The sequence below is a fragment of the Podarcis bocagei genome, assembly GCF_964188305.1.
Source record: "Podarcis bocagei genome assembly, chromosome: 16".
NCBI classification, from domain to species: Eukaryota; Metazoa; Chordata; class Lepidosauria; order Squamata; family Lacertidae; genus Podarcis; species Podarcis bocagei.
In genome coordinates, this window is record NC_138142.1 from 14,199,396 (window position 1) to 14,224,788 (window position 25,393).

Sequence of the window (25,393 nt, forward strand, 5' to 3'; positions counted from 1 at the left end):
TTCAACAAAACTGAAAACGTTTATTGTGATACCTCAAGTAGATACAATAAAGGGAAACAACAACTTGTGTACGGTATTGCCAAGACAAAAACCAGAAAGAAGCCACATCAGCTGCGCAAAAAGTAAGCGTTTTTCCAAAAGCGTTCCAGCAATGAGGCACAAGTCAATGGGCACCTGCTATGACTCCTGTGTTTTTGACCCTACCTTGCTTCTGTGAAATCCCTGTTCATGGTAGCATAAGATTACTGGTGGTTGCCTCTACAGAAATGGTGTGCCATTAACTTGAACATTTGCTGTCATTCCTTTCACCATTATACAAAGCTGGATAATAAACTGTGGCTATCTGGGTTGAATCGTCATAAAACAGGTTATCATAGCAGACCATAATCTTCTCTGAAAAAAACAGCATATTTTTGTAAATCTCACATTTCAGATTTATTAGAAATCAAAATGGTACAGCCCAATTAATGCTGACATTCATATTAATGACCAAAGTGCACTGTCCTTTTCCCTCAAAAGGGAAACACTGCTTCTCTGAAGTCTGGATTTCACCCGACACCAAGGGAGCCTTCAGTAACGGTTATGCATAACACAGTCCTGTGACATAAGGTTCATCATACAGGTAATAAAGCAATTTAGAGAGACATTGGTAATTTCAACTTCACAACATAATATAGTTAAACTTGGGCCATGAGTAAAGCAATGCTCTCTAGCCTTGTTTAACAAACGGGCCGAGGCGAGTTCAAGTTGTTCTGGGTTGTTACATAATAGGATTCATGGCAATAGCACAGCAAGTCAAATCCATATGTATAACAAGACTGATTAGGCCGAGAAGCAAGCTTTTATTGGGACAAGTGGTGAAATAATGCAACTTAATATTCTGGAAGCCTGGTGTTTTCTTCCAGTGGTTAAAAGCCGTCCACAGCTGTTAAGAGAAATAACTGCCACATGAAATTGGTTCATACTACCGTAACGCTCACAGCAAAGGAGCTAGAAAAAATGGAAGAGGGGGGAAAAGTTGCACAGTGTTCAGATGCACAAAAAAGCTTCACATCAGCATCCTTATAGATACATCTGCATGTAGGAAGTTAGCATCTGATCTAGCATGACCACGTCATGGCAATGTTTCCTAGCGTTTACTTTGCTGGGAGCCTGCCAATGTGGTTCTGCAAGATTAGACGTTCCTTCTTCCACAAGGAGATTTTTAAATTGCCTGATCTGGCCCTCAGTCATGCCATACTGTTTGGTTAGTTTATGCTAACCGTGGCTATTGAGTTCGAAGGGAAAAACACCTCAATACATGTACACTTTGCGAGCACATTTTCTGTATGTGCGAATGAACATTCTTCCCAAGAACCAGCTTGTAGTCAGTTCATCTAGTCCAAAGAAAGGGGGGGGGGGAGCTAGTAGGTAGCACACAGAAGTTCACAAAAAATCCTTGTTACAATTTATAAAATATATATATATATATATATAATAAATGTTAAGACCAACAGTAATAAAAATAACAGGTAACAAAAGTGCTCAAGTTGAAGGGATAGCGTAAACTTACCCAGAAAGAACACACAAAACCTTAAATAGAATACATTACACACACTCAAAATGGTTAAGAGGGTAAATGTTTTGAAAAATGTTCAAGTATTATGCTTATGTAATGCTGGAAAGTTCAGTAACCAGACTGACCTTTTATACATCAACCAACATCCAGCAGTATCTGGATCCTACTGACACCCAACCTGTAAAATTGAAGCACCCAGTTTTAAAGACCTTCCTACAATGCCAAGTAAAATCATTCATTTCCCCCAAAGGATCTAATATGCAATGCTACTTGATACCTACAGTATCATTTTTAGATTTAGAGTTCTCTACCACCCTTCCCATCCCCTTTTCAAAATCCATAAAAATATTGCTCTATTTGGTATTCTTAAATGCCTTATCACTACAAATGACTTGCATTAGATTTTTACCCGCAATTTGATACTCCAGGTGCCAACTAAAAAATAAAAATCTCAAGTTTTTGGCATCCAGGTTTAACAAACGGTTTAGGTGAAACCTTGTACCCAGAAGGCCAAACTACACAATATGTGCAAGTGTGTTTTCTTAAAAGCCCCTCTTTTTTATCATAAAACATTTGGGAGAATTAGTAAGAATGGAAAAGCAAGATAGAGAAGAGGAGCTCCACTCCAGCCTCTCTTCATGCCCTACCCACGGCTTGCCCCCAAAATACAAACATACAATTGAAGCCTTGGGGGCAGAGGGAGAATACTTGGGGAAATGATTTGGAGCAGGGAAAAGTCTAAGCATCTCCCGTCTCTACTCTTTTCATCCCAAAGTGAATTTTCAACTTTTAAGGAAGGCTACAGTTACATGCTTGCCTCCAACATGTAGTTTAGACCTAAGTGATTTAGGTTTAGAATATGAATAATGCACTGATAAAAAGAGGTTGAATTTTGTCTCTCAAACGCTTTAGAGTCTCAAACTCCTGCCCAAAAGACCTGGCCGAAATTTGTCCTCTAATTCCTGTAAGTACTAGGTGAGAGACATTTAAACCAAGGAGGAACCATGCTATTGAAAAAGATATGCTTCTAGCAACAGTTTCATAGCTGGTACGGCTTACAGCCAGCATCGTGAGCCAACAACAGTGCCCATCTGCTTACGATTTCAGTACTTACATGGTTGGCAGTGGATACTGTACCAGTAAGAATATAGTTCAAGTTATTTACTGTTTCAGCCATAAGCAGTGGAGGGAAGATAGGAAAATCAGACCTTTCGGATAAAGCGATTTGAAAGCGATACAAAATAAAGTCAGTTTACTGATATTTAGCGAGGCACACCAGACAGATGTTTGCACAAGTCACTAACCCACAAGACACACAGTGCCTGCCTATTCTAGGTTCCCATGCTGATTACTTCTAGTCCAAGGGGACTGGAAGGATCTGTGATGGCAGCACTAAGGAGGATACCAGAGAGCCAAGTCTTCTCACGAGGAAATAGCTCCTCTTAAGAGAAACTTCAGCAGCTTGTGGTCGATGAGGGCGGCTGAAGCTGCTGCTGTCTAGGCGTGAGTCAAGATAACTCCTGGTTCTAGTGTACATTTAGATCAAGTACTGTACTGAAGATTAATGGATAAAAAACACACACAAACCCTCATTCATATTAAATTAAGCACCAGAATAAAAGGTCATTCAGCAAAACAAAATTTGAATCTAGCTGTCACTAGTACAGCTCTTTGGATTTGAATGCCTAAGAGGTAACTATGTACACACACATTTAAACAGATATATTCAATATCCTTTTTTTGCATCACAGTGTAACCATACTACTTCCCAGATGGTTTGCTTGGGAAATAATTCTTCAAACAGAAGAGGGAAGGGACAATTCCTCTTTAGGGAAAGATTACTCTTACTTTTAACATGAAAGATATAGCTAAAGTGCAGTAGAGACTAGAAAGCCCATCAGACGAGGATAGCAGCAGCCAGCAGAGAGGAACAATGCAAAGTTTTTCTTACGCCATGTGAAAGACATTGTATCAGAAAGGAGCAGATTTCCCAATGTAAGGCTTTCCATATTATTCATGCTATCAGCAGCTATGTGGTGTTAGTGTAAAATATCCTCCAATACGTTCCTCCTCTCATAAATTTTAGAATATTAATGCAAAAATCATGACATAAAAATTATTCAAATCTCTTGAAACAGTGTGCAGAAAAGTTCCCATCAGTGAACTTTACATACACACACATACACACACACACACATAGTGGAAGTGTCTGAGTCACCCCACAAAAAGCAGCAGCTGGGGGAAATTACAAGTTGATGCTTATTTCACATAACTGTTTATTACAAAATGTGCTCAGGGATGATTCAGCCAGCAAATCAAACGCCCCTTAAAAAACCTAGCATGAAGAAGTCAATTTGCTTTTTTCTTTTTACCTGCTCCCCAACTTCCAACCTCCCACAGGTAACAGCTAGAGGCTCTGGCCACTTTCACACACAAAAATAATCCTGTGTGTTTAAGGACTGCAAGAGCAAATCACTTCACCGATATCAACCTCTTTATCCAGTGCATTAAAAACTACGGAGCTACATGGAACCAGCCATAAAAACTTCAGTGGATGTACAAGTCCCTGTTAAAGGTACAGTACCGAGACATTTTACATGACATTAAAAATAAGAGCTGCATATAGTTGCATCCTTTGATCTTGAAAACTTTGCTAAGACATTCTTTCTTAAAAGAGCAAAGTTTAACTTTCTTAGGAATGTTTTGATTTCGGTCAGACCTTATAAGTTAGTTGACCTTGTAAATTATTATTCCACCCTCGCTTATCATTTTCTTTAAATAAAAGCAAGGATTTATAAACCTCAGCGAGTACAAATGACTAAACCTTTAACCAACCTGCCCAAAGATACACACAAGCTGCAGTACTTTAAAAAAAAGAAAAGAACTAATGGTTACTACAATGTTATGTCCTTCTCACTGCAAAGAGAGCACAGAAATTGCTATGTCTGGGGTCATGGGGAAGGAACATGCCTTACATTCTCTCTAGGACTGTTCATGCAGGCCTTCAACAAAATTTCGGGGCAGGTGATGGGCAAAAAGCATGCACAGAAGGAAGGAGCATTTAAAAAGCACAGTTCAAAAGAGAGCGCTAGCTATTAAAAGTAATTTGAAATTAGGGAATTATTCCTCTAGAGTTTGTAGAAAAAGTCGATCCAAAACAACTGTTCACACAGGAATACATATACAAAAAGAGGGAAACTTACACAAAGAGAAAAAGGCAAAAGATGGCCTTTTGGGGAAAGGGGGGGCACAAAATTACACTACTCAGTTTGGAGGTTTCAAAAACGCAGCGATTTTCTCAGCCAGCCGAACCAAAATCCTTTTTGCATTAGTCTTTATAAAGCATGTTCCCCAGGTTAATTGTCCAAAGAGAGAGAGAGAGAGAGAAGTGTTCCCATTTACTCCCAGCCATTGTCTTTGATCATGTGGGCAAGTTCAATGATGAATTTTCCTTCTTTGTATTTCTGACTGCTTTCAAACGCATGTTCCTAGGCAAGAAAATAAAATATTAGATTCCGTTATCCGCTGCTTCAAATATGAACGCTTCTTAACGTATCCGTTAGGGGCAAGGCAAGAGTATTGCTCAGCTTAACTGTTGTACTTTATGCACTTCGGCAGCACTGTATGAACGAAAGAGGGATGACCTGGTTCAAACCTCAACAGGTCAATACTTTGCACAGGTGAGCAATGGATTCAATTATTAGCAGATGAGTGTTGATTTAAAGCAAGAGTGGAAACCACTTTCAACCAGAGGACTAGATCAATCAGTGGCCAACCCTCCATGGGCATATTTGTCAGGTGGGCACAGCTGATCACCTACCAGTCACCTGATTCCATGTGATCAGTAGAGTGACCTGAGCAAAAGCCACAGGGCTTGTATTTGGCACCATATTTAAGCAGCGCCAAAATCAGGAGAACTCAAAGGCTCCTGATTGCTCCTTTGCAGCCACAGCTTTATCTAACCAGCTCCTGGTGTCAGGTAAATGGTAGATGGGCATGGCCAGCCCAGAACAGCCTCACTGGAAAGCCTAAAAGGTCTAGTTAGGCTCAAGGGCCAGAGGTCCCTCCCTGTTGGTTTAAAGCAGGGGCGTCCAACCAGTAGTTTGCTATCTACTGGTAGATCCCCGGCTGACCCTGGTAGATCACGGGATCCTTATTGTGCACAAAAAGTTATGGGGGGAAAGCTAAAAAAACTCTGTGCAATCCTCCACCCAAAAAGCTCAACAACTCTGGGCAAGTCACCCATCCCATGCACGCTCCTCCTTCCTCCAATGACAATGGGTAGATCACTGCCAGTTTTTTTTTATAATGGGAGTAGATCACAGTCAGTCTCTTGGGAGTTGGGCATGCCTGGTTTAAAGCTATCCCATGCTTCTTTGCCACTGAGAAACTATTAAATACCAACAACCAGAATTTAATGAAGATTACTTTTGGGTGTTTTATTCCTATCATCTACAGTATCAGACTTTGAGGAATGCAAATCCTATGATAATTAACTTCCTTTAGGTACAGTCACAGCAGAGATGACCTTGAGGCTGGTTCCCGCCCAGTGTCAGAATCAATATCCTATGCTTTCTAAAATACTGGGTGCATCACAAAGTCCCTGTGGTGCTGGCAGGTAAGCTCTACCCAGGCAATCCTGCCCCAGTGAAAAAGGAGTAAATGTATGGGGGAGCCCTATCAATGTCATCCGTTGATGCCGTTTGAGGTGTGGGGCCGGACATAGGGCAATGATGGAAGCCTAAGCATACTGCAGAGAAAGGGGTGGGGAAAGTATCAGGGCAGAGCAACGCAAAGTCAGTCATACTAAAATTAGTAGACCCATTGAAAGTAATAGATGTGGCTAATGGTGGACCATTAATTTCAATGCGTCCACTGAAAGCAGGGCTTTGGCCACATCACCCTGGGAAGAGAGAACAACTGTTAAACTGCTCTGGGAATTATAGCGCTGGAAGGAGAATAGGGGCCTCCTAGCAATCTACAGCCCCCAGAATTCTTGGGGGGGGAGCCTTGGCTGTTTAAAGTGGCAGCATGGTGTTTTAATTGTATAGTGTGAACGGAACCTTAGTTGGATACAACCCTTTCGATTTAAAATACAGGTAATGTTAATAAAATAAATTTTCATTCAAGTGCCTTTATGCTCCTGGGAAATGGGAGATTTACTTCTTACTTGGGAAGACTTTTACCAGTATACTTTTCATTACATTTTGCAAAGAAAAGACTACGTACTATGAAAACTGAAAATTCTAGGAAGGAAGCCAGGCTCTCCCTAAGAGCACCCCCATCCGCAGTGGCAGTAGTCCTGCACTCAAATAAGAGGGATGGCAGAAGGACAGGGCCTCACGCATCAGTAACAAAAGCAGACTCCCTGGCAGGTGGAATAAAAGATTCCCTTGCAAATTCAGTGGCTCTGAAAACGGCTTGTTATGAGCCCCTCACCACATGTAAGCAGGGTCTGTGTCAGGCTCCTGCCACACTTCAAAGCAGCAAATATGAACTGAAATTCATATTTCTAGGGTCCACTCCAGGCTTGAATGCAATTTGCTTTAAACTGTTGCTTTTTACGTTGCTGTAGCCTGCCCTGTGCCTTTCTCAGGGTGGGTGGGTGGTAATAACAACAACAACAATAACTACAACTACAACTACTAGAGGAAGGCCAACTGGTGATGGAAGATCGGGTTGCCTCTTTAAGTTGTGGGTAACTTTTACCCATGGATCTGAATTGTAGCCAGAATTGGTCAATTTATCCTCAGGCTTCTTATCATGCCACCAGTCTGACAAGGCATCAAAAAGGGACTGACAAGATCCAGAGGGTATCAATGTTGGGGTACTCAGACTAGACCCACTGAACTTTAGTGTAGAGTAGACTCAACTTTAGTGAGTCTGCTCAGAGTAGTACTTAGTTGGCGACAACCCAGATACTCCCACATTTGCACATAGTCTATTTTCAATGACCAGACAAAATCAAGCAGTTGCATGTCCCAAAATGGGCAAATGCTTACGTATTTCCATCCAAGAGTGGTTTTGCAGTTTTCACAATAAATATCTGCTACTGCATGCAAGCCTGTCAGAAGAACTCTCTCTTCTGCAGGACCACAGCCCACATTCACCCTGCAAGAGAGAGAGTGGGAAAAGCATAAGTCATTTTATAAGAATCTTCCTTCCCCTCCCCATTAATATAAAGATATATGCAAATGCTAGATTCAAAATCTCAAGATCATTCACACCAGGATTTTTGGCAAATATTTCCAACGTCACACAAAGAAGCTATTTTAAAGCCAAGATGCTTTGCTTGTTCCTCCTTACATAAACCAAGCTTTTGAACACAAACCAAATTAAACATCTGTGTGATTTCCGACCTAGTATTAATTACCAGGTAAATTGTTTTAACCAGTGCCATTTTTCTAGAAAAAGAGGTGCCGGAGCTCATTATGAAGTTCTCCCTTGTTCTCTTAGAATGGCAATGGTGCCCACCTGAGAGGTGCTGGAGCTGAGCTCGTGAGCTCCAGCTGGGAATAAAAGCCCTGGTTTTAACTATGGCTTTGTTTCTGTGTTTCTTTTAAAGGTAAAGGACCCTTGGACAATAAAGTCCAGTCAAAGGCGACTATGGGGTTGCGGCGCTCATATCGCTTTCAGGCTGAGGGAGCCAGCGTTTGTCCACAGACAGCTTTCTGGGTCATGTGGCCAGCAGGACTAAACCGCTTCGGGCACAACGGAACACCGTGACGGAAACCAGAGAGCACAGAAACGCCATTTACCTTCCCGCCGCAGCAGTACCTATTTATCTACTTGCACTGGCCTACTTTTAAACTGCTAAGTTGGCAGGAGCTGGGACAGAGCAATGGGAGCTCACCCTGTCGCAGGAATTCGAACCACCAACCTTCTGATCAGCAAGCCCAAGAGGCTCAGTTTGGACCACAGCACCATCAGCATCCCATGTTTCTTTTAACTATGCCACCAACAGAAGTTATTACCTACCTTGAAAGGATTTTAATAGATACTCTAAGGAAGAAAAAAGTTGCACTGTAAAGTCTATAGTTAGTTAGAATTATATTTCCATATGGGCTGGTTCTAAACATAACTTTTTTGGCAATGCTAATTAAGAGGAACATAGAAAGCTGTCTTGTATCAAGTCAGCCCACTAGTCTACCTAGCTCAGTTTTGTTTACACTGGTTGGCAGCATCGCTCCAGGAACCTAGACTTGATTGAACTGTGGCTCTTTTGCATGCAAAGCATGCACTCTATTACTGAGTCATAGTCATTCAGCCCTCAGAAGCCTTCCACATGTGCCTGACTGAAGGCAGAGCAAAACCCTTCTCTCACTCCATTCAAAGTATTTGAAAACTAAAAAATACCAAATGCTAGGGAGCAACAGCAACGAAAGGCTACCATATTTCAGCCATGTTTATGGCTTCCAAGACGTCTGCTGGCCACTGTGGGAAGCAGACTGCTAGACTAGACGGACCACAGGGTTGATCCCACAGGGATCAACTTGGGTCCTTGCATAAACCATGACAAAAAGCCAATCCACTCACACGCTATTGTTGTAAAATAGTCCTCTTAATTCCATAGAAAATAATAATTGCACTTACACTGAATTAAAGAGGTAGGCTCGCCCCTGGCTTCCCTGAAAGGACTGTAAAAGAAAAAGAAGACATATACATATATATTAAAGTATTTTTTAAAAAAACACTAAAACATTGTCTCAATGAAGAGGCAAATCAAAGCATTCTACCTGAACTTTGAAACTAGTACATTGTATGTTAAGTGCAAATTCAGCTGCGTGTATTGTTCCAAGTAATTATTCTTCAGATCTGCCACATGGGTCTGGAAACTCATTGTCTAAGCTTTAATCTCAAAACCAAATCTTTCCCCAAGTGTTTGTGCAACTACTGCTAGGTATAGTGCCTTCTTTAAGCTAACAGTGTCTGACACTGCTGCAATAGACACAAGAAAAGGGATGGTAATTAACATAATGTAGTACAGCAAAGAAAGATCTGGCACAGTTCAAAACCTTAGCTATATAAGTCTGTAGCTCCACTCTACCATTAACACACACTGTTTTAAGGCAATCCACTCTCTCTTCCTTCCCCATCAGTAATATGGGGGCAGTAACAGTCTACCTTATATTATTGAAACATTATTGAAATAAAACATGTGAAAAATACATGGATTTGCCTCTCAATAATTTATTGCACTCACTTTGCCCTCTACTTTTCTGTGTTGCTTATTTAGTAAGCTAAATAAGTTTTAAATAAATTTTGCTTTTAATTAACTTTGGTCATTATTTCCTAAACTAAGCCAAAAAATGATACAGGTGTAATGGTATAGGATTACAGAAAATTAAAATTGGATAACTAGAAAACATATGAGTTCACTGGGCATTCTCCATTCGGTTATTGAGTTATTAAGAGTTTCAGGTTGGGGGGGGCGTGTGAAGCTGTTGAAGGGCTCCCCACCCCACCAAAGGGTTCTAATGTGTTAGGAGAAGGGACACAATTAAAACTGGAGATTTAAAATTGACAGTTATAACTGGAGCTTTAAAAAATGAGTCTGGCGAGCCAACTCCTAGGGTATTTGGCCCCCAATAAAATACTTGAGGGGGCCGCCCCCAAAAAAGTTTGTAGGAATTGCCATTCAAATGGTGTGTGCGCACCATGTCATGTGATCAATTATGTGGGGGGGTGCTCACCTGCCCCCCCATATATTATTCAAGTTGGCACCCCTGGGTCAAGCACTGTCTGAAGGGGAGATGATGATGGGGGAGCAGGAAACAAATTAGAATCAACCCAGCAGAACAAGCAGCAAGTCTTAGGTCCCCATCTCCCCCTTTTACCAATCTGGCGGGCTCCTTTTTTGGTTAAAAAAACAGAACCCCCTCCCCGCAAATAACCAACTAAAGCTAGTCTTTAATTCTTGTGCTAAGCTATCAGGCCATCAAGGAGATAATATGAATCTGAGAATGTTCTTAATGGACAAGAGTCAGAAAGAACCAATCTGAGACAAAATGGTAATATTCAGTAAAACTGTACCTAGCAGTTATCTAGCAACCTCTTACAAATGAGCTCTATGCAGTTACTTATGACCTGGTGAATGCCCAGATTCAGCAAGATTGTCATTATAGAGCACGTAAACGTTCCCATAGGTCAGAAATTTAATACAACATGTATATTATTCCTAAATAATTCTTTTTATTTCAAACACTGTCAGTCCTTGAAACATTGTTAACTAAGTGGCAGAAAATGTTGCAGTGTGTAGATGGCAGAGACACAAAGACTCTTAGAGTCCATGATGCTAAAAAGTATCACATAGGGAAGATTCAGAATTCCTGAAGGAATGTCTGTGTCCATTTACAGTTAAATGGGAGAATTGATAAAGGATAGAGTAACACATAAACATGCTAACATTATCATGAGCTAGAGCATTCACAAGTTTCACTGAAACAGATGCCACCAACCCTTAGGAACCTCCAGCTACACAGTGGTACGGGTTGAGCATTTTCGGGTTGCACTCCGCGGTGACCCAGAAGTAACGGAACGCTTTACTTGCGGGTTTCAAAGCTCGCGCAGACGCGGGTTGCGTTCACTTCAGGATGTGAACGGGGCTCTGGAATGGATCCCGTTCGCATCCAGAGGTACCACTGTATTAATAGTTCTCCTCAGAGTACCAGATGCCGAGCACGAAAAAAAACAGGTGACAGCCCCTTTCGCACTAGATGCAAATTTGTACAGGAGATGGGATTGTGCACCACCTAGAAACCACATTGTATTCATATGGAATGCAATTGTATCAAAGCACCTTCCTAGGCTCCCTAGGAGTACAGTACAGTACTTGAAATGAATCTCTTGAATTCATCATCATTGCTACCTAATAGGTCAAAGGGGAATACAGATCTCAAACAGGAATTTGAATACATAAAAATGGCTGTAAAATGATGTCTATTCCATAAACCAGCAAAATTTCCAATATTACTTCATTTGGTTTTCATTACCACCCTGTCAGAAGAGATCAGAGAAAGTTACACCATATATTTTCACATATGGTGTGCCTGAGAAAACATGTGCCAAAATACTGATGTGCAGTAAACAGCAAAATTGTGAGTCACAAATTTATGGCTTATAGCCACAAGTTGTTATTGTTACTTACAATACTCAGGGTTAAGAATTTTATTAGTGCCTGTTTTATTACAACTTAGTTGCCTTTCCAAGTATTGGCTCCTGTGATTCATATTATTTAATTGTTCAAGAGCTATTAACAAGTCCCATGTCCAATATACATCAGCAGGGTAAAATGGTCTTGCAGCTGAATAAAAAAATAAGATTAAAAATTGCAGTGGTACCTTAGGTTACGAACTTAATTCGTTCCAGAGCTCCATCCTTAACCTGAAACCATTCTTAACCCGAGGTACCACTTTAGCCAATGGGGCCTGTGCGCGTTTTCTGTGCTCATCCTGGGGCAAAGTTCTTAACCCGAGGTACTACTTCCAGGTTAGCGGAGTTTGTGACCCGAAGTGTTTGTAACCTGAGGAACCGCTATTCAGGAAAAATAAATAGCCTGTGGGAGGGCTAGAGGGAGGGAAATGAAGCTAGGCCAGTAAGATCAGATTCACAAGGTACTACACCCCTTCTTTACAGAATTTGTATGCAACACAATCACTGTATCACACATATCTGTACCATCCACTAGCCATTGCCATTTGTGTACAAAGTGTACACACTCACCTCGGCAATTAGTAATATTTGTTTCAATGTCAGCGCATGAGGATGATTGAAGCTAAGCTGCTAATAGCTCTCTTTGGAAGGTTACCCAGTATGTTACTGCAACAGTGGGAATTCCTAGGAAATCTGCCCTCCAATATTCATTGCTGGAAGAAACAGGAATTCCGGATGAGCACCAGAATTGATGGGTTGCAAGATACACTGGAAAGCAATCTTCCTCCCATTTTTTCAGCAGCGTGAGTGATTCACATATCACCATGCCACGTAGTTTGCAAACCAGGGAGTGTTTGGATTTATTTTAAGGTCAACAGTGAGTCAACTAATTGCACTGTAGTGTTTGTTTTTAAAACATTAATACGCAGTCATTTACACCTTTAAATTACTGCTATGTATTTAATTTTCATCCCATCACAGTCTTGTGAACATGCCTAATTAGGAAAACCAGGCACTGAAAAAATCCATAACTGTAGCGGAAACCCTCACCTCTCTCTTGTCATCCAAAAACTATACCAATTAACCTAATTAAGTACAACGTTTAATTACCAGGCGTATTTTACAGTTACATGACCCTGTCCCACCAACTTATTAGTCACAGTATACTAAACTTGTAACAATTAAAGAAGATGGGTGTTAGACAAATTGTCAGTCTGAAACCATTTTTAATGTTTGGTAGATTGTTTATTATGCTTTTACCTGAGAATACAATACTATTTTTAACACACAGGAAGTACAACATTATGTGAGGTTTCTTTACAGAATATACTTTGTTTAAAAAAAAAATCCCTTAATTTTGGTGCAAAATTGGCTGGGAGTGAGGGGGAGAAACAAAAATCAGTGGAGGGAGCATTTCTCTTGTCCTTTTTCCTTTATTGTGTTTCTGTGTGGTAAGCTTAAATCTGCAGCACAAACCAGTGCTGTAGCAACTGCTAACAAATGCATATTCTTCAGAATATATGCATGTAGATCGCAGCATATAGCAATCATGAGAGACCCCATTGCTGTGAAGGAAAATCTGAGTATTAGATGATGCTCTTCCTGAGGTCCAAATTCCTCCCCAATGAACATGAAGAGTGGATACAGAGCAGGTGAATATGGATATATGCTTGGGAGAATATGGTCTCTCATTTCAGAAACATGGAAACTCCCAAATCTTTGCATAGGAGCTGGGAAAACTGCCTGGTGAGAGGTTTCTTCATATATACAGATCTCAAAGAAGAGCCTTGATTCACAGTTGTTACCAAAAGTCCTTCAAAAGAATGCATAAAGGCGGGAAAACAAGGAACAAAAGAAAGTACAGTGGGACCTCGGGTTAAGTACTTAATTTATTCCAGAGGTCCGTTCTTAACCTGAAACTGTTCTTAACCTGAAGCACCACTTTAGCTAATGGGGCCTCCTGCTGCCACCGTAGCACAATTTCTGTTCTCATCCTGAAGCAAAGTTCTTAACCTGAAGCACTATTTCTGGGTTAGCGGAGTCTGTAACCTGAAGCGTATGTAACCTGAAGTGTATGTAACCTGAAGCGTATATAACCCGAGGTACCACTGTAGTTTTGAAAAGCATGCTTCCTCACTTCAGGAATGCTCTCACTGGACAGGTCTAGCTGCAGAACATACACAGAATAAGAAACCCACCCACCCTTCTTTTCCAGCTAACCAGATATACATCTCTGCATACTTCAATCCATTGACTATTTTCTTCACATGGATGGCTAGTTGGTTTAGATTTCATGTCTGCATACTAGATCTTCTGTACTTGAATATTAAGAACACATTAACATTTGAACATAGTGTAAGTTACACACTGATTCTCTTTAGAAGAATAATGCTACCAAACTAAAACAAGCAGGTTAGTCACATTACCTCAAGTGACCACAACCATGATCAATGTGCTTCACATTAAGAGCACTTCTTTTAAAATATCAATTACACATCATTCAGGCCTGAGAAGAGACCAAACACACCTCAAGTAGCAGCACCTGAACACAAACAGAATGTAATCAGGAAATACATTATGTAAATTCTTATGCAGTGTATTTCTATAGACCCTGAAACACAGCTTTTGGTGTATCTTTTTGTCTCATTATGGCAGTTACAAACAGGCACCAAATCATGCATTCATGAGGTCTAGAGACAGGCCACTTGCCTTGGAAATTAGTTCATCATGATTGGCTAGATGGGCTCTGCAGTGGATACAACTGTAGGTCCGATGACAGTTTGGTAGGTAAGCCTGGAACGTTTTGGATTTTGTCATTTTTACCATCTCTGTTGCCAGTTCTTCACTCTGATCAGGGCTGGCACTTGAAGAATTACAACTTTGCTGAACTTGCTGACAAAAGAAACACTGGAAAATGCAAGCAAAAGCCGTTGTTGTTCTGAAGTGTGTGTGGCAGCTTCCACACAAACGCCACAGAAGAAACAATCAAAACCTGCAACGGAAGAAAGAAGCATATAAGCCACTTCAAGTCTTTTAATAGTACATATTTCTAATTAAACATTTAACTTCTCCATTTCATCATTAGTGTAAGTTTAAAATAAAATGGGTACCTTAAGTTACATGCAGTGTTGCTCCCTGTTAAAATATCATGCCTGCATGTATATGCCACGGAGTCCTACATGGGAGAGGAGAGGCCCTACTCTTGCACTGTAATACTGAGGTGCTCCCAACCTCCCATCCAAAAGGGAGATGGGAACACTGCAACAGAGGGATGTATGCTAACACAAGCACTGGAAACTCAAGGGTGGCAAAACAGCTGGATGAACAAAAGGCAAGCGTAACTAACATTCCACTCAGCCAACACAAAATAGTTGCTGGGTAGGCCAACTATGAAACTTTTTGCCCATAGGTTCCTCACAAAGTAAGTGCATTCTGAAGTCTGTTTGTTTAAATCAAACCATAGTTAACCACAGGTTGTCAGGTTTGAATGAAACAAGCAACTTGCAGCCACACGGGAGAAGGAGGGGAAAGACAGGGAGCCTATGAGTCCAAGGCTCACCTTGGCTCATTTCCATCACAATAAGCCATAGTTTAAACACAGCCAAAGCCCAAATAAATACTGAACTATGTGGATTCACAAACTTAGTAGTGTAGCCTCTTCAAACAGCTTTCTATAAGAAATACTACTGCTCAAAAGGAAGATAATTTCCAGAAGCTTGGCAGATGGTATCACTCCATGAATGCCGGACACTCATAAACCTCTGTTCATTATCAGCCAGCTGAAGCAAGAGACACATTCTCTTCAGATCCCCGAGCTTCAGGGTGGTCTCATTTGATTCTAATATGTAATAATGAACTTAGGGTCTGGAGACCACAGACATCTAGTACCAATGCTGTATCCCATAATAAATCAATCTGAGTGAACATAGAGGTGGGAAAACACTATCAACATTTTAACCATTTCTTTATCAATTTCATCAAGGACAGTCAAGAAACCTGGGATTGTCCATTGGTAGTAAAAATTAGAAAGGCACAAAGATTATGGTGTGGTAGCAGTAACAAGTGTAAACAATAACTTCCCCCAAAAAGGACTGTTGTCAATACAGTACCATATATTATGCAGCCAGAAACAGCAAATAAGAACAGGAGACAACCATTAAGGTAATATGGGGTTTGCAAGCCATGGTTTGGTGCAATGTCTGAATTCTAAAAACTGGTGTTATATGGGTGTCACTACAGAGGCTGCTTCAACAAAGAGATGGGAAATGAAATTGTGAACTTGTATGCTGGGAGAAAGGAGGGCCATAGCAAACAGTTCTAAACCATAAAAGTGCTTGTTTAATATTTGGAAGCTCAAATCATAGTTTAGGTCCTAAACTATGGTTAGTTACAGTGACTGATCTGATCCTCTAGTTAATTATTCAGTCATAGTGGTGGCTGAATAATTCCTGTAACAAGATAAATGGGGGAGTGGGCAAGAGGAGAAAGCAGTAATCCAGTCTTTGGACAATATAAATGTATAATTAGATATAATGTTGGATTCACAAACCTTCTTAAAATTAATGAGCCTGTGCCTTGCAGAACTAAGGTAGGCAACATGAGGCAAGGCAGTCACCTAAAATCAAATCTCAAAATTAAATTTATTAAAATCAATGGCAGTAATTAATCCAGTTCTTAGAGAGAGAGAAGGGAATTCTAAAGGAATTTTAATACTGTATGGCAGCACATTTAAAGTTTATTAATTGTGTTTTGTAAGTTGAAAATCAATAAAAATAGTTTACATGCTTCAATGCATGTGATAATGTCACAGATTCAGTTTTAAAGGATTATTTTTGTGGACATAATGTTTTTTGTTTTACATTCAGATATTTTAATCTGGCTTCATTTTAACTTTTGTTTAAAGTTCGTTTAAATTTGTAAACTCATCAGTTTTCAACTATCCTACTTTAAAGTTTATGTGCAGAGTGTGCTCATGAACTTCACAATTATGTTTCTTGTTAACTAAGACCAGGGATGCACAAGATCCCCCCAGTGGTGCAAGGAAGTGCAATAACCCCAATCCTCCCTCTGCTGACTAGTCCTTTCCCTGAGTTCTTGAGGAACTGCAGAGAACATGGAGGAACGTGCTTCCCTTTGCACTTCCTTTGTGGAGAGTTTTGCATTCTGCAAAAATCCTCTGAAGAAGTATCTGAAGAAGTGTGCATGCACACGAAAGCTTATACCAAGAACTAACTTAGTTGGTCTTTAAGGTGCTACAGGAAGGATATTTTTATTTTGACTATGGCAGACCAACACGGCTACCTATCTGTAACTGCAAAAATCCTGTGAGAAATGAAACATGAATAGACCCCTCCCATATTCTTTGGCATGCACAGATAACTTCGGGGCAGGGGGGGAGGTCTTGTTTCATCCTTTACAGATCTTCAGAAAAAGCAATGGGACCTTCTCAGTGCTTCCCCACAGTCTCTGGAAGCATTTATAAAGCACTGGAATCAAGGGTTGGGTCTTTCTGTATTTTTGACTGGGCTGTTGCATAAGACTGAACCATCTGTCAAATCTTCAAGACAAAGTTTTTTCCTCCCAAACTCCACCGCCACAGGCACAGACAGAAGATATAGGGGAACGGAGGGCTCAAGGATAATAACTGCCTAACAAGTTAAGCCAAGGATTTCTGAACCCTTGATTAAGTACTATTCATATACCTTTCCCTGATATCTGCAATCTGCCTGGCAGTGACAGATTGTGCATTTAGTGCGGTGGCACCCGGTTTATAGGCAGTCTACCTAATTAAATCAAGCTGGCACCAACTATAATGAGTTTTAGGCACCAATACTTAATTATTTCAGGGAGCATTCTGATGAAAAGGATTAACTTGTTTTTTAGAACCTTCTTGTTAGATGACCCATTCTGTGCTTCTGTTTGTTTTTTTTTTTAATGTAGTTTGGTTCAATTGTATTTGTTATGTTGCTTTGGTTTTAAACCGAAGTCATATTGTACACTGCATAGCTTTCAGTTTTGTGGTATAGAAAGGAACAAACAAACAACAGTAGTTTCCTTGAAACAGACCTACATGAATTGTCATACCTACTGCAACCAAAACAGCACCATCCACACACTACAGGTGTGGGCAAATCCTGAGGTTTACAGAAGTACCAAAAAGAGAGAGATGAAAATACAGTAGAGCTCAAATTTACTGAACTATGAAAAGACTACCCTTTTAAATGTGTCAGCAAAACTGACTGAGATTGTAATAACTACCCAAGCCCCCCCATTCCATTTCACAACACTAAAGGAGTTTTAGAAGCCATCAAAATGTTTGTCTCCTAAAATACTAACTATACACAAGGGCATGCTGTACAAATCTGATATTCTCTGCCAAGCCCCATGTGAAAACAGGTTCAAGCATTGGAACATATGTTTTTTCATATGTTTTCTCAAAAACATATTTTTTCAAACATTCATTCTAGACGCAATTAAGACACAATTTTCATTTTCATCATGCCCTTGCTACTCCCAGTTGAACATGCTACCCATTTTATTAGATGGATAAATAAGTGTTATTTTCATGTGATATTACAATTCGTACACTGAATGAATACAATGTTAGCTCTTCTGTCTACCAGCATGATGTCATTTGAAGGAAAGCGTAATCTTAGTAGGCAAGCAGCAGCCAATCTTAAGCATAGTGGGCTGTCCTAATTCTGCACCCGGATGTATAAACAAATATTTAAGCATGTTAGCTGCAACAGAACGTTATCAGCATACAACAGATCTACAGAATATTAAGATATTCTCAAACCATTAAATAGCTTTTATCAGGAACACAAGCAACAGGTCATTTGATTCTATTATACAGCATGTCCCACTGCTATTTCATACATTATATTTATAGAGGTTTTGTACTATAGTAAGCCTTAATTACATTCATGTTTTTACCAAGCTACTAAAAGGGCTTCTATTAAATATGAACTACAAAAATCGGGGTTATACCCTTATCCATACTTATCTGAGAGTAAGCTGCAATAAGCAGAGAAGTATTTATTTCTGAAGAAACATGCACAGTTGGTTTTTGCTAAGTTTAAAACCCCTAAGATTTGTTATGTAAGACACATAAAATGTGGCTGGATAATTGTTCATTTAACTGAAGCTAAGTTGCTTCCCACCCCCCATTAACAGTAACCAAGAACTCAGAAAGATCAACCTTGTTTTCCTGTCTTGGACTTTCCCATGAAGTCTGTTAACGCTAAAGAACCTTTTTGATCCACCAGCAATCCAGACTGCATCAAATGTATACATAGAAATAGATGTTGCTGCATTGTAGACAGTGCTAAAGTGCCTTCTGTGAAAACACATTTCCATAAGACCATTTAATAGACCTCACCCTTACTAAACTTCAAACAATGCTAAAATAACCAGAGACAAAAGACTTGTGCAGATTTGTTCTTCACTTTCATGGGCTGTTGTTAGTTTTCTAACCGAAAACTCACCACACACTCAGACCACAAAGCAAAACATCACTGCCTGCTCTGATTTTAACCAAAACATCTCTTCCTACCCTTTCTTTTGCCTGTTCTTCCTCTGAAGTGTAGAAACAATGGGTTCGGAGCCTTGTGGAAAAGGCAACTTTTCATGGAGAAAGGCAAGGGCACTGCGAGAAACAACATTCTAAAAATAAGCATGCACCTCCAGTCTGCTTTGGACAATACAGCACGGAGGAGGGGAGGGGAGATGAACGGACGTGCAGCAGCAAAGTCCCAGCCAGCCTACCCACAACAGCAGCAGCCAGCCCCTGCCACAGCCAGTCCGCGCCCGGTGGATCAAAACAAAAGGCCAACGGCGGCTGCAAACGGCTCACTTTCTGGCACTGTTTACAAACAGTGTCTGAGCGCCCCCGGTGGGGTCGACCTAGAGCGCGGCGAACCACGCTGGCTTCGACTTGCCCCAGGTGGGGGGTGTCCAGTTCTGGCACAAGGTCGGGGAGGAAAGGTGTTTTTCCAGCTTCATTTCCTTGTCCAGCCGCAGGGCGGTCAGCTCGAGCCAGAATTCCAGTTCCACTTTGCCCCGAATTCCAACCACCACGAAACCGAAAGGGGAGGGGGAGAAAGGGCAAGTTCTCTTTTCTGCGGTTAAATCAATGAAAGCGAAAGATCTGGCGAGGAAAAAGCCTCGAGGGCTGACGGAAAAGAGCAAGCCAGCATGCAGTCACAAACAAAGCAAAGCAAAGCAAAGCAAAACAGATCCGGTTCTGCAGCTGAAGCTGAACGAAAATCCCCTTACCTCTGGGGCTTACTTGTTCGAGCCATTGAATAGCAGCCTAGCAGGCTCCCAAACCACAAGAAACTGCAGAAGGGGCGGCACGTATAGACGACCCCCCCCCAGCTGCTCAGCACGATCGTCATAGAAAATTGTGCGAATCCGAGCAGCAAACAAAACGCCCCCCCCCCCCGCATCCCAGCTCCAAACCGACAAAGAGCTTGCGGAGGCAGAGTGACACAAAACCGACCCAGAGATGTTTACTGTTCTACTGCCCCAGATAACAGGCTCAAGGACCGCCTGCATCTTGCAGGGAATTTCTGCGGATGCTATGATCAGGGGTAAACATACCGCCCTTGTGGTGCGCAGCCCTGAAAGATGGAGGGGCAAAGGGAGTGCGGAGCGTGAGAAGGAAATTAAATCACCGACGCATACAGAAGATTAAAGAACTGAATTGGCTAGGATAAGCTCTTGTCCCCCTCTCGGTAACACGCTAATTAAAAACAACAACACCCACCTCGCAAAACAATTTCTAAACCTTCAAGTAAACAAAAAACCCTCATGGAGGCTATTGTGTCCCTTATTACCTCCACAGGCTGCAAAAGCCAAATCCCCCTGCACTCCTTTCTCAGACTGCTCAAACAAGGGAGAAGGAAGAGGGGAGCCTTTTGTGTATATGCAAACTGATGCTTAAATTTGAATCTAAAAAAACTCTAGAACATACAAAGCATTAAGTAGCATGCTATTGGGTTTCTGAGCCAGTGCAGAGTACATTCCAATACACACTCACCTATAGTAATTCTATTAAGAAACTGGACTTCCATTTGAGACAAACTGGTAACAGGAGTCCCCTAGCTAGCAGCTCTGATCAGACCTTTCTCAAGGATGCACAATTCTTTTCCTTCTACAGCAAATAGAAAAACAACTATTCTTTTCCTCCATGTGTTGGAGGTTTCTCTTCTTTTGTTCAGGATTTACTTATCTTTTAACAGTGAGCCCTTGGAAGAGACATGGGGCCGACAGACGCCACTAAAATTGGTTTTAGCCATTCTAAACTTTCAGTGTCACAACAGGACACACACAAAAATCCAAGTAAATAAATCTAGCACTCAAGGACTAGTACGAGGCTCATAATACCACATTACTTAAGGTTCTCATCTCAAGAGGCTCCAAGAGGTCAGATGTTGAAATTGCTGTTAAGTTGCCTCTGCCAAGACGATGCAAAAGAATATAAACATTGCAGTTATTAGCAAATTAATAAGTATTAGTCAAGGCCATCACTATCCCAGAGTAATTTTTTTATATTTTTCTGAATTACTTTTATAACACTTTTTTTGTCAGCTGCTCATTATCTAAATGCAATTTGCTTCCCTGTCCTTTTGTATTACTATGGCTGTCTTCCTAGGCTGCAATCCTACATATATACAGTACTTACACCTTGGGAATAGGTCCCACTGAACTTGAGTGTGGATTTTGAGTACATAAGCTGTAGAATTGTAGCCTGTTCATATTTTCGAAATCCTCTTTTTTTTAGCAGCCTTGGCTGGTTTACGTAGAGGCTGGTTAAGTAGAGGCAGGATATCATCGCCCAAACAACAAACATCATTTTCGGAAGTTGCTGTAAGCCCCTCTGAACCTCCAGGGAATATGAAAACATAGTCAATAAAGAAGCTGACCGGACACACACAAAATATAAATACTCTACCTCCCTTCAACAGAGGCAACCATACAGATAAAGGGATCGTCATCAGCCCCAAAGTTCACACCCCCCCCCCTTGGATCACAAATGTTGGGGCGGAGAAAAGGACAAGTCCACCCCAATTATAAACTGATCCTGCCCCCCATCAATGAAAACCCTTCCAGGAAGGACTACCTGAACTCCTCACAATCCTCAGGTGGTTTTTTGGGGGTGGGGTGGGGGGAGGAATGAAAGAGAAGGGGGAGGGAGGGAGACAAGACCCTGGAATGTGTGGGGAGCGTATCCCCCACCCTATCGAGATGCCCCCCCCCCCGCCAAACACCAACTCACACACACACACAGCCCAGTCGCCCTTTCTTCCTTCTTTCCTCGTCCCAGCCGAGAAAAAAGGGCAGGGGAGCACCAAGCGACCGTGGAGGTGGAGAGCGGCTACCTGCTGTGGGGGGCCAGGGTCGCGCCGCCACCGCCGCCTCCTCAGCGAGCGCCGCCGACCATGACCCAACGCGAGGCGGGCAGCGGGGTGGGTGGGCTTGTGTGTCCTGTGAGGGAGGAGAGGGGGGGGTCATAGAAAGCGCCAACCGCCGCCGCTGCTGCTCCCGAGCCGGGCCCCCCCGCTCTCCTCAGGGCCCAGAAGCGACCGAGAAGTCATCCTGCTCGTCCTTCGGTCGCCGGTGTCGTCGTGGTTGCTCTTGCCGCCGCCGCCGCTCTCTCCTCCTTCACGACCCCCCTCAGGTTTAACGCCGCCCCGCCCCCTCGCCTGGCTTTTGTTTTGCTTGGACTCTTCTGCTTTTTCTTTCCCCCTTCTCTCTCCGCCCCCTCTGCTCGCGCGCACTTCAGCCCAAGGCGCACGCGCGGCGTCGTTAATTTATTAGAAGCGGGAGTGGGGGGTGGAGAGAACTCTCGCGTTTTGGCTCCTCCCCCCCTCGAGCGCGCGCGCTTCGACGCGAAAGACTCGTGATTTGCCTTGCCCTCTCCGCCCCCCTCCCCATCTCTCTCTCTCTAACTCCGCCCACACTTGGTGCGCGCGCAGTTGAGGCTCCTGAGCCGCCGTTAAAAAACGTGGATTCGTGGTTTTTAAAAACCCCCCCTCCGCTTTGCACACGCTCTTTTGGGTTGTGTGAATGGTGGTTTTTTTTAAAAAAAACCAACGACTCCGCCCCCTTTTAGCGCTTTCTGTCCCTCACGCGCGGACTTTCGAGGCGAGGCGCACGCGCGCAACTAAGGCGCGCGAGGCTTGCGCGCTGCCGTTTTTAAGCGCTGTGGGCCGGGGGGGAGGGGCAGTACGGCGACGTTTGGCCCGCGCGCGGACTTTGAGGCAAGGCGCATGCGCCTCTGGAAAAGGCGGGAGTTTGTAGCCGTTAAATGAATATATAAATACAGTACTGTATAAATAATAGACGTGAAATTTTGCCGCCGCAACTTGTCAATCACGAGTTACAGACTCCCTCCTTACTTAAAAACAACAACGTTGCAGTTGTTGCAAAGGGCGGCGTGTGCGAAATGCAATAATAATGCAGAATACATAGATAAATACGTATTTTGTGTGGTTTTTATCTTGTATTTTTATGTTGTGTGAACTGCCTGAGATCTACCGAGGGCCGTATACAAATATAAATAAATAATATGGGTAAAGTTTTTTTCCAATGACATCACGTGTTAATTAGGTGATCTATTTATTGCACTTATTAATAACAGCTAACATTAAAATGCCCCAGGAATGATGCATATTATAACACAGCTCTTTACAGCCCTTTAAAAAGCAGCATCTTGAATAAATTATTGGGGGGAGGGCAGGTAAACCTTGCCCCACATAATCAGAAGACACGTTGCAGGCACACAGTTTGAATGGCAATGCCCATCAACTTTTTTGCGGGGGGTGCGGTCCCATCAAATATTTTATTGGGAGGGCTAAAGAGACCTTGGCCCCTAGAAGTTGGCTCCTATGCTGGCAACTATTTGCATGGATAATCTTAAGGATAACAATTCATGCTTTGATGAAATCCACAAACGCTAATGCTTTATGGTGCCGCTCAACTTTGGGTTGTTATAGAAACAAAGTTCACTGTGGATTCCCAACACGTTTAGATAATTTCTCTTTACTTTTATTAAAGATTTATCATAAGATAACAACCATTAATTTCTCTTTGTCAGGAAAATATGTGAAGACCAATTCCAGAGGAGTATTTTGTATGGTTTTCACCTACCACAGCCCTTGTGAAGAGTCGCTGTGATTATTTTGTAAACTTCTCAGGCTGAAATTGAACTGTCAATTTTTGTCCTATTTTTGCTGTAATATATAATATAGAGGGAGAGATGTTGAGTGTTTTGGTTGTGTTTTTATATATCAATATAATACATAAATTAATCATTCGTAAGGTTCAATGCTTTCACTTGTGGATTTTTATCACACTACATTTGTTACCGGTAATTGACTTGCTGTTACCAGGATGTCTGTTTCAACACAATTGTTTTGTGTGCTTTCCCTGAATGGCTGCTCTTAATAATTATCACTGACTGTACTTTTCTATATCCTTTCCTTCTGGCCTCTTCATTTAACCCCCTGCCCTTCCCAGATAAACTGGTAATTCAATAACAACGGTGTATCTGACGAAGAGGACCCCTGTCTGACAGCCTTCATCAACTTCATGTCCTTCAGGTAAAATCTTTATAGTGGGGGTGGGGAGGTGAAAAAATGTCACATCTGGCAACCAATGTGCCCCTCTGCTTTCAGGTAGTACATGGGTAGATATAAAACAAAAATAAAAACCAGGGCACAAATTTTCACGCCCCACTAGCAGCTATGGTGACTCATTCACCAGAAGTAATGTATTTTGCTTTACCTCTGGAAGTGTATACTCAATACTGACCATACTAAGTCTCCTGATGTATATTTTGCTCTTTGTTTATCTAATTTAGGCAGCAGCCAAAGGGACTTACTTTGAATAAGCTGGAATAGGCTTGCACTGTAAGGCTACGATCCTATGCATGCTTTCCCATGGATATGTCTACACAGGACACAGTAAGGACTTCCTTCTTAAATAGTTACGCATAAGATTACACAGGCTGCGCACATGCCAAACATTTAAAGTTCATGATTTCCCCCAAAGGATCCTGGGAACTGTAGTTAACAGTGCTGGGAATTATAGCTCTTTGAGGGGGTAAACTACAATTCCCAGGATTCTTTGGGAGAAAATCTTTTGTGAAACTGGCTACATAAACGAAGCCCCCAACTCCTGATTTGTGTTGTCTCCTTGCTATTACATAGTCTAAGTTGGAGAAGTTTATATTTAAACAAAATGAATTATTTTAAAATGTAAATCTATTAATATAAATTAGCATATGCAAATGTTATACAAATCAGCATCTTTTGATGATGCATTTCCTCTTCATGGCCACGTTGATGCGTTAAGAAGCCCCCTTATGTGAAGTGAAGCTCAATAACGTAAGGAAAATAAACATCTGGAACAGGTAACGGTTTTTAATCTGCAAGATTTTGAACTTGTAACCTTTTAATGTTATTTATTTATTTAGAGATGTTGTATAGCACAGAAGGTATGCATATAGCAATCAAATAATAACAAATAAAAAAATACAACTAAAACATCTACAATGAAACAATTATAATCAATTCAGCAGTACAAAAGCTTTTTGTGTTTTTTTTTTAAAAAAAAAGACCTCAAAGGTACCATTGCACCAGTGTTGGCGACGTGCTTTATAGCAGGAAGTTAGCT

General features: G+C 41.6%; 1 protein-coding gene and 2 long non-coding RNA genes across 11 annotated transcripts in view; 1 reads left to right on the forward strand and 2 right to left on the reverse strand.

The window, feature by feature from the left end:
* Window positions 1-25,393, reverse strand: part of YPEL1 (yippee like 1) — a 25,564-nt gene continuing 171 nt past the window's right edge. The window contains exons 1-5 of one of the 4 annotated variants that reach the window (XM_081175232.1): window positions 22,096-22,446; window positions 14,420-14,702; window positions 9,152-9,195; window positions 7,561-7,669; window positions 1-5,046 (exon numbers count right to left, since the gene is read on the reverse strand). In XM_081175232.1, coding sequence (XP_081031358.1) covers window positions 4,957-5,046; window positions 7,561-7,669; window positions 9,152-9,195; window positions 14,420-14,536 — 360 coding nt within the window. In that variant the 5' untranslated portion in view covers window positions 14,537-14,702; window positions 22,096-22,446 and the 3' untranslated portion in view covers window positions 1-4,956. Of the gene's footprint in view, window positions 5,047-7,560; window positions 7,670-9,151; window positions 9,196-14,419; window positions 14,703-19,987; window positions 20,488-21,994; window positions 22,447-25,393 lie in introns of those variants that run through there. The other 3 variants (XM_081175234.1, XM_081175233.1, XM_081175235.1) reach the window with 3 other exon arrangements.
* On the reverse strand, window positions 12,934-14,388 carry LOC308576109. Its single transcript, XR_014003095.1, has 2 exons — window positions 13,808-14,388; window positions 12,934-13,775 (listed from the first exon to the last, which is right to left on the reverse strand). It is a non-coding gene; the product is annotated as an uncharacterized lncRNA (long non-coding RNA).
* LOC308576047 overlaps window positions 22,637-25,393 on the forward strand; it is a 17,315-nt gene continuing 14,558 nt past the window's right edge. For 3 of the 6 annotated variants that reach the window (XR_014003007.1, XR_014003008.1, XR_014003009.1), the window contains exon 1: window positions 22,637-24,318. This is a non-coding gene — a long non-coding RNA (uncharacterized lncRNA). The remainder of the gene's footprint in view (window positions 24,319-25,393) is intronic. The other 3 variants (XR_014003010.1, XR_014003011.1, XR_014003012.1) reach the window with 3 other exon arrangements.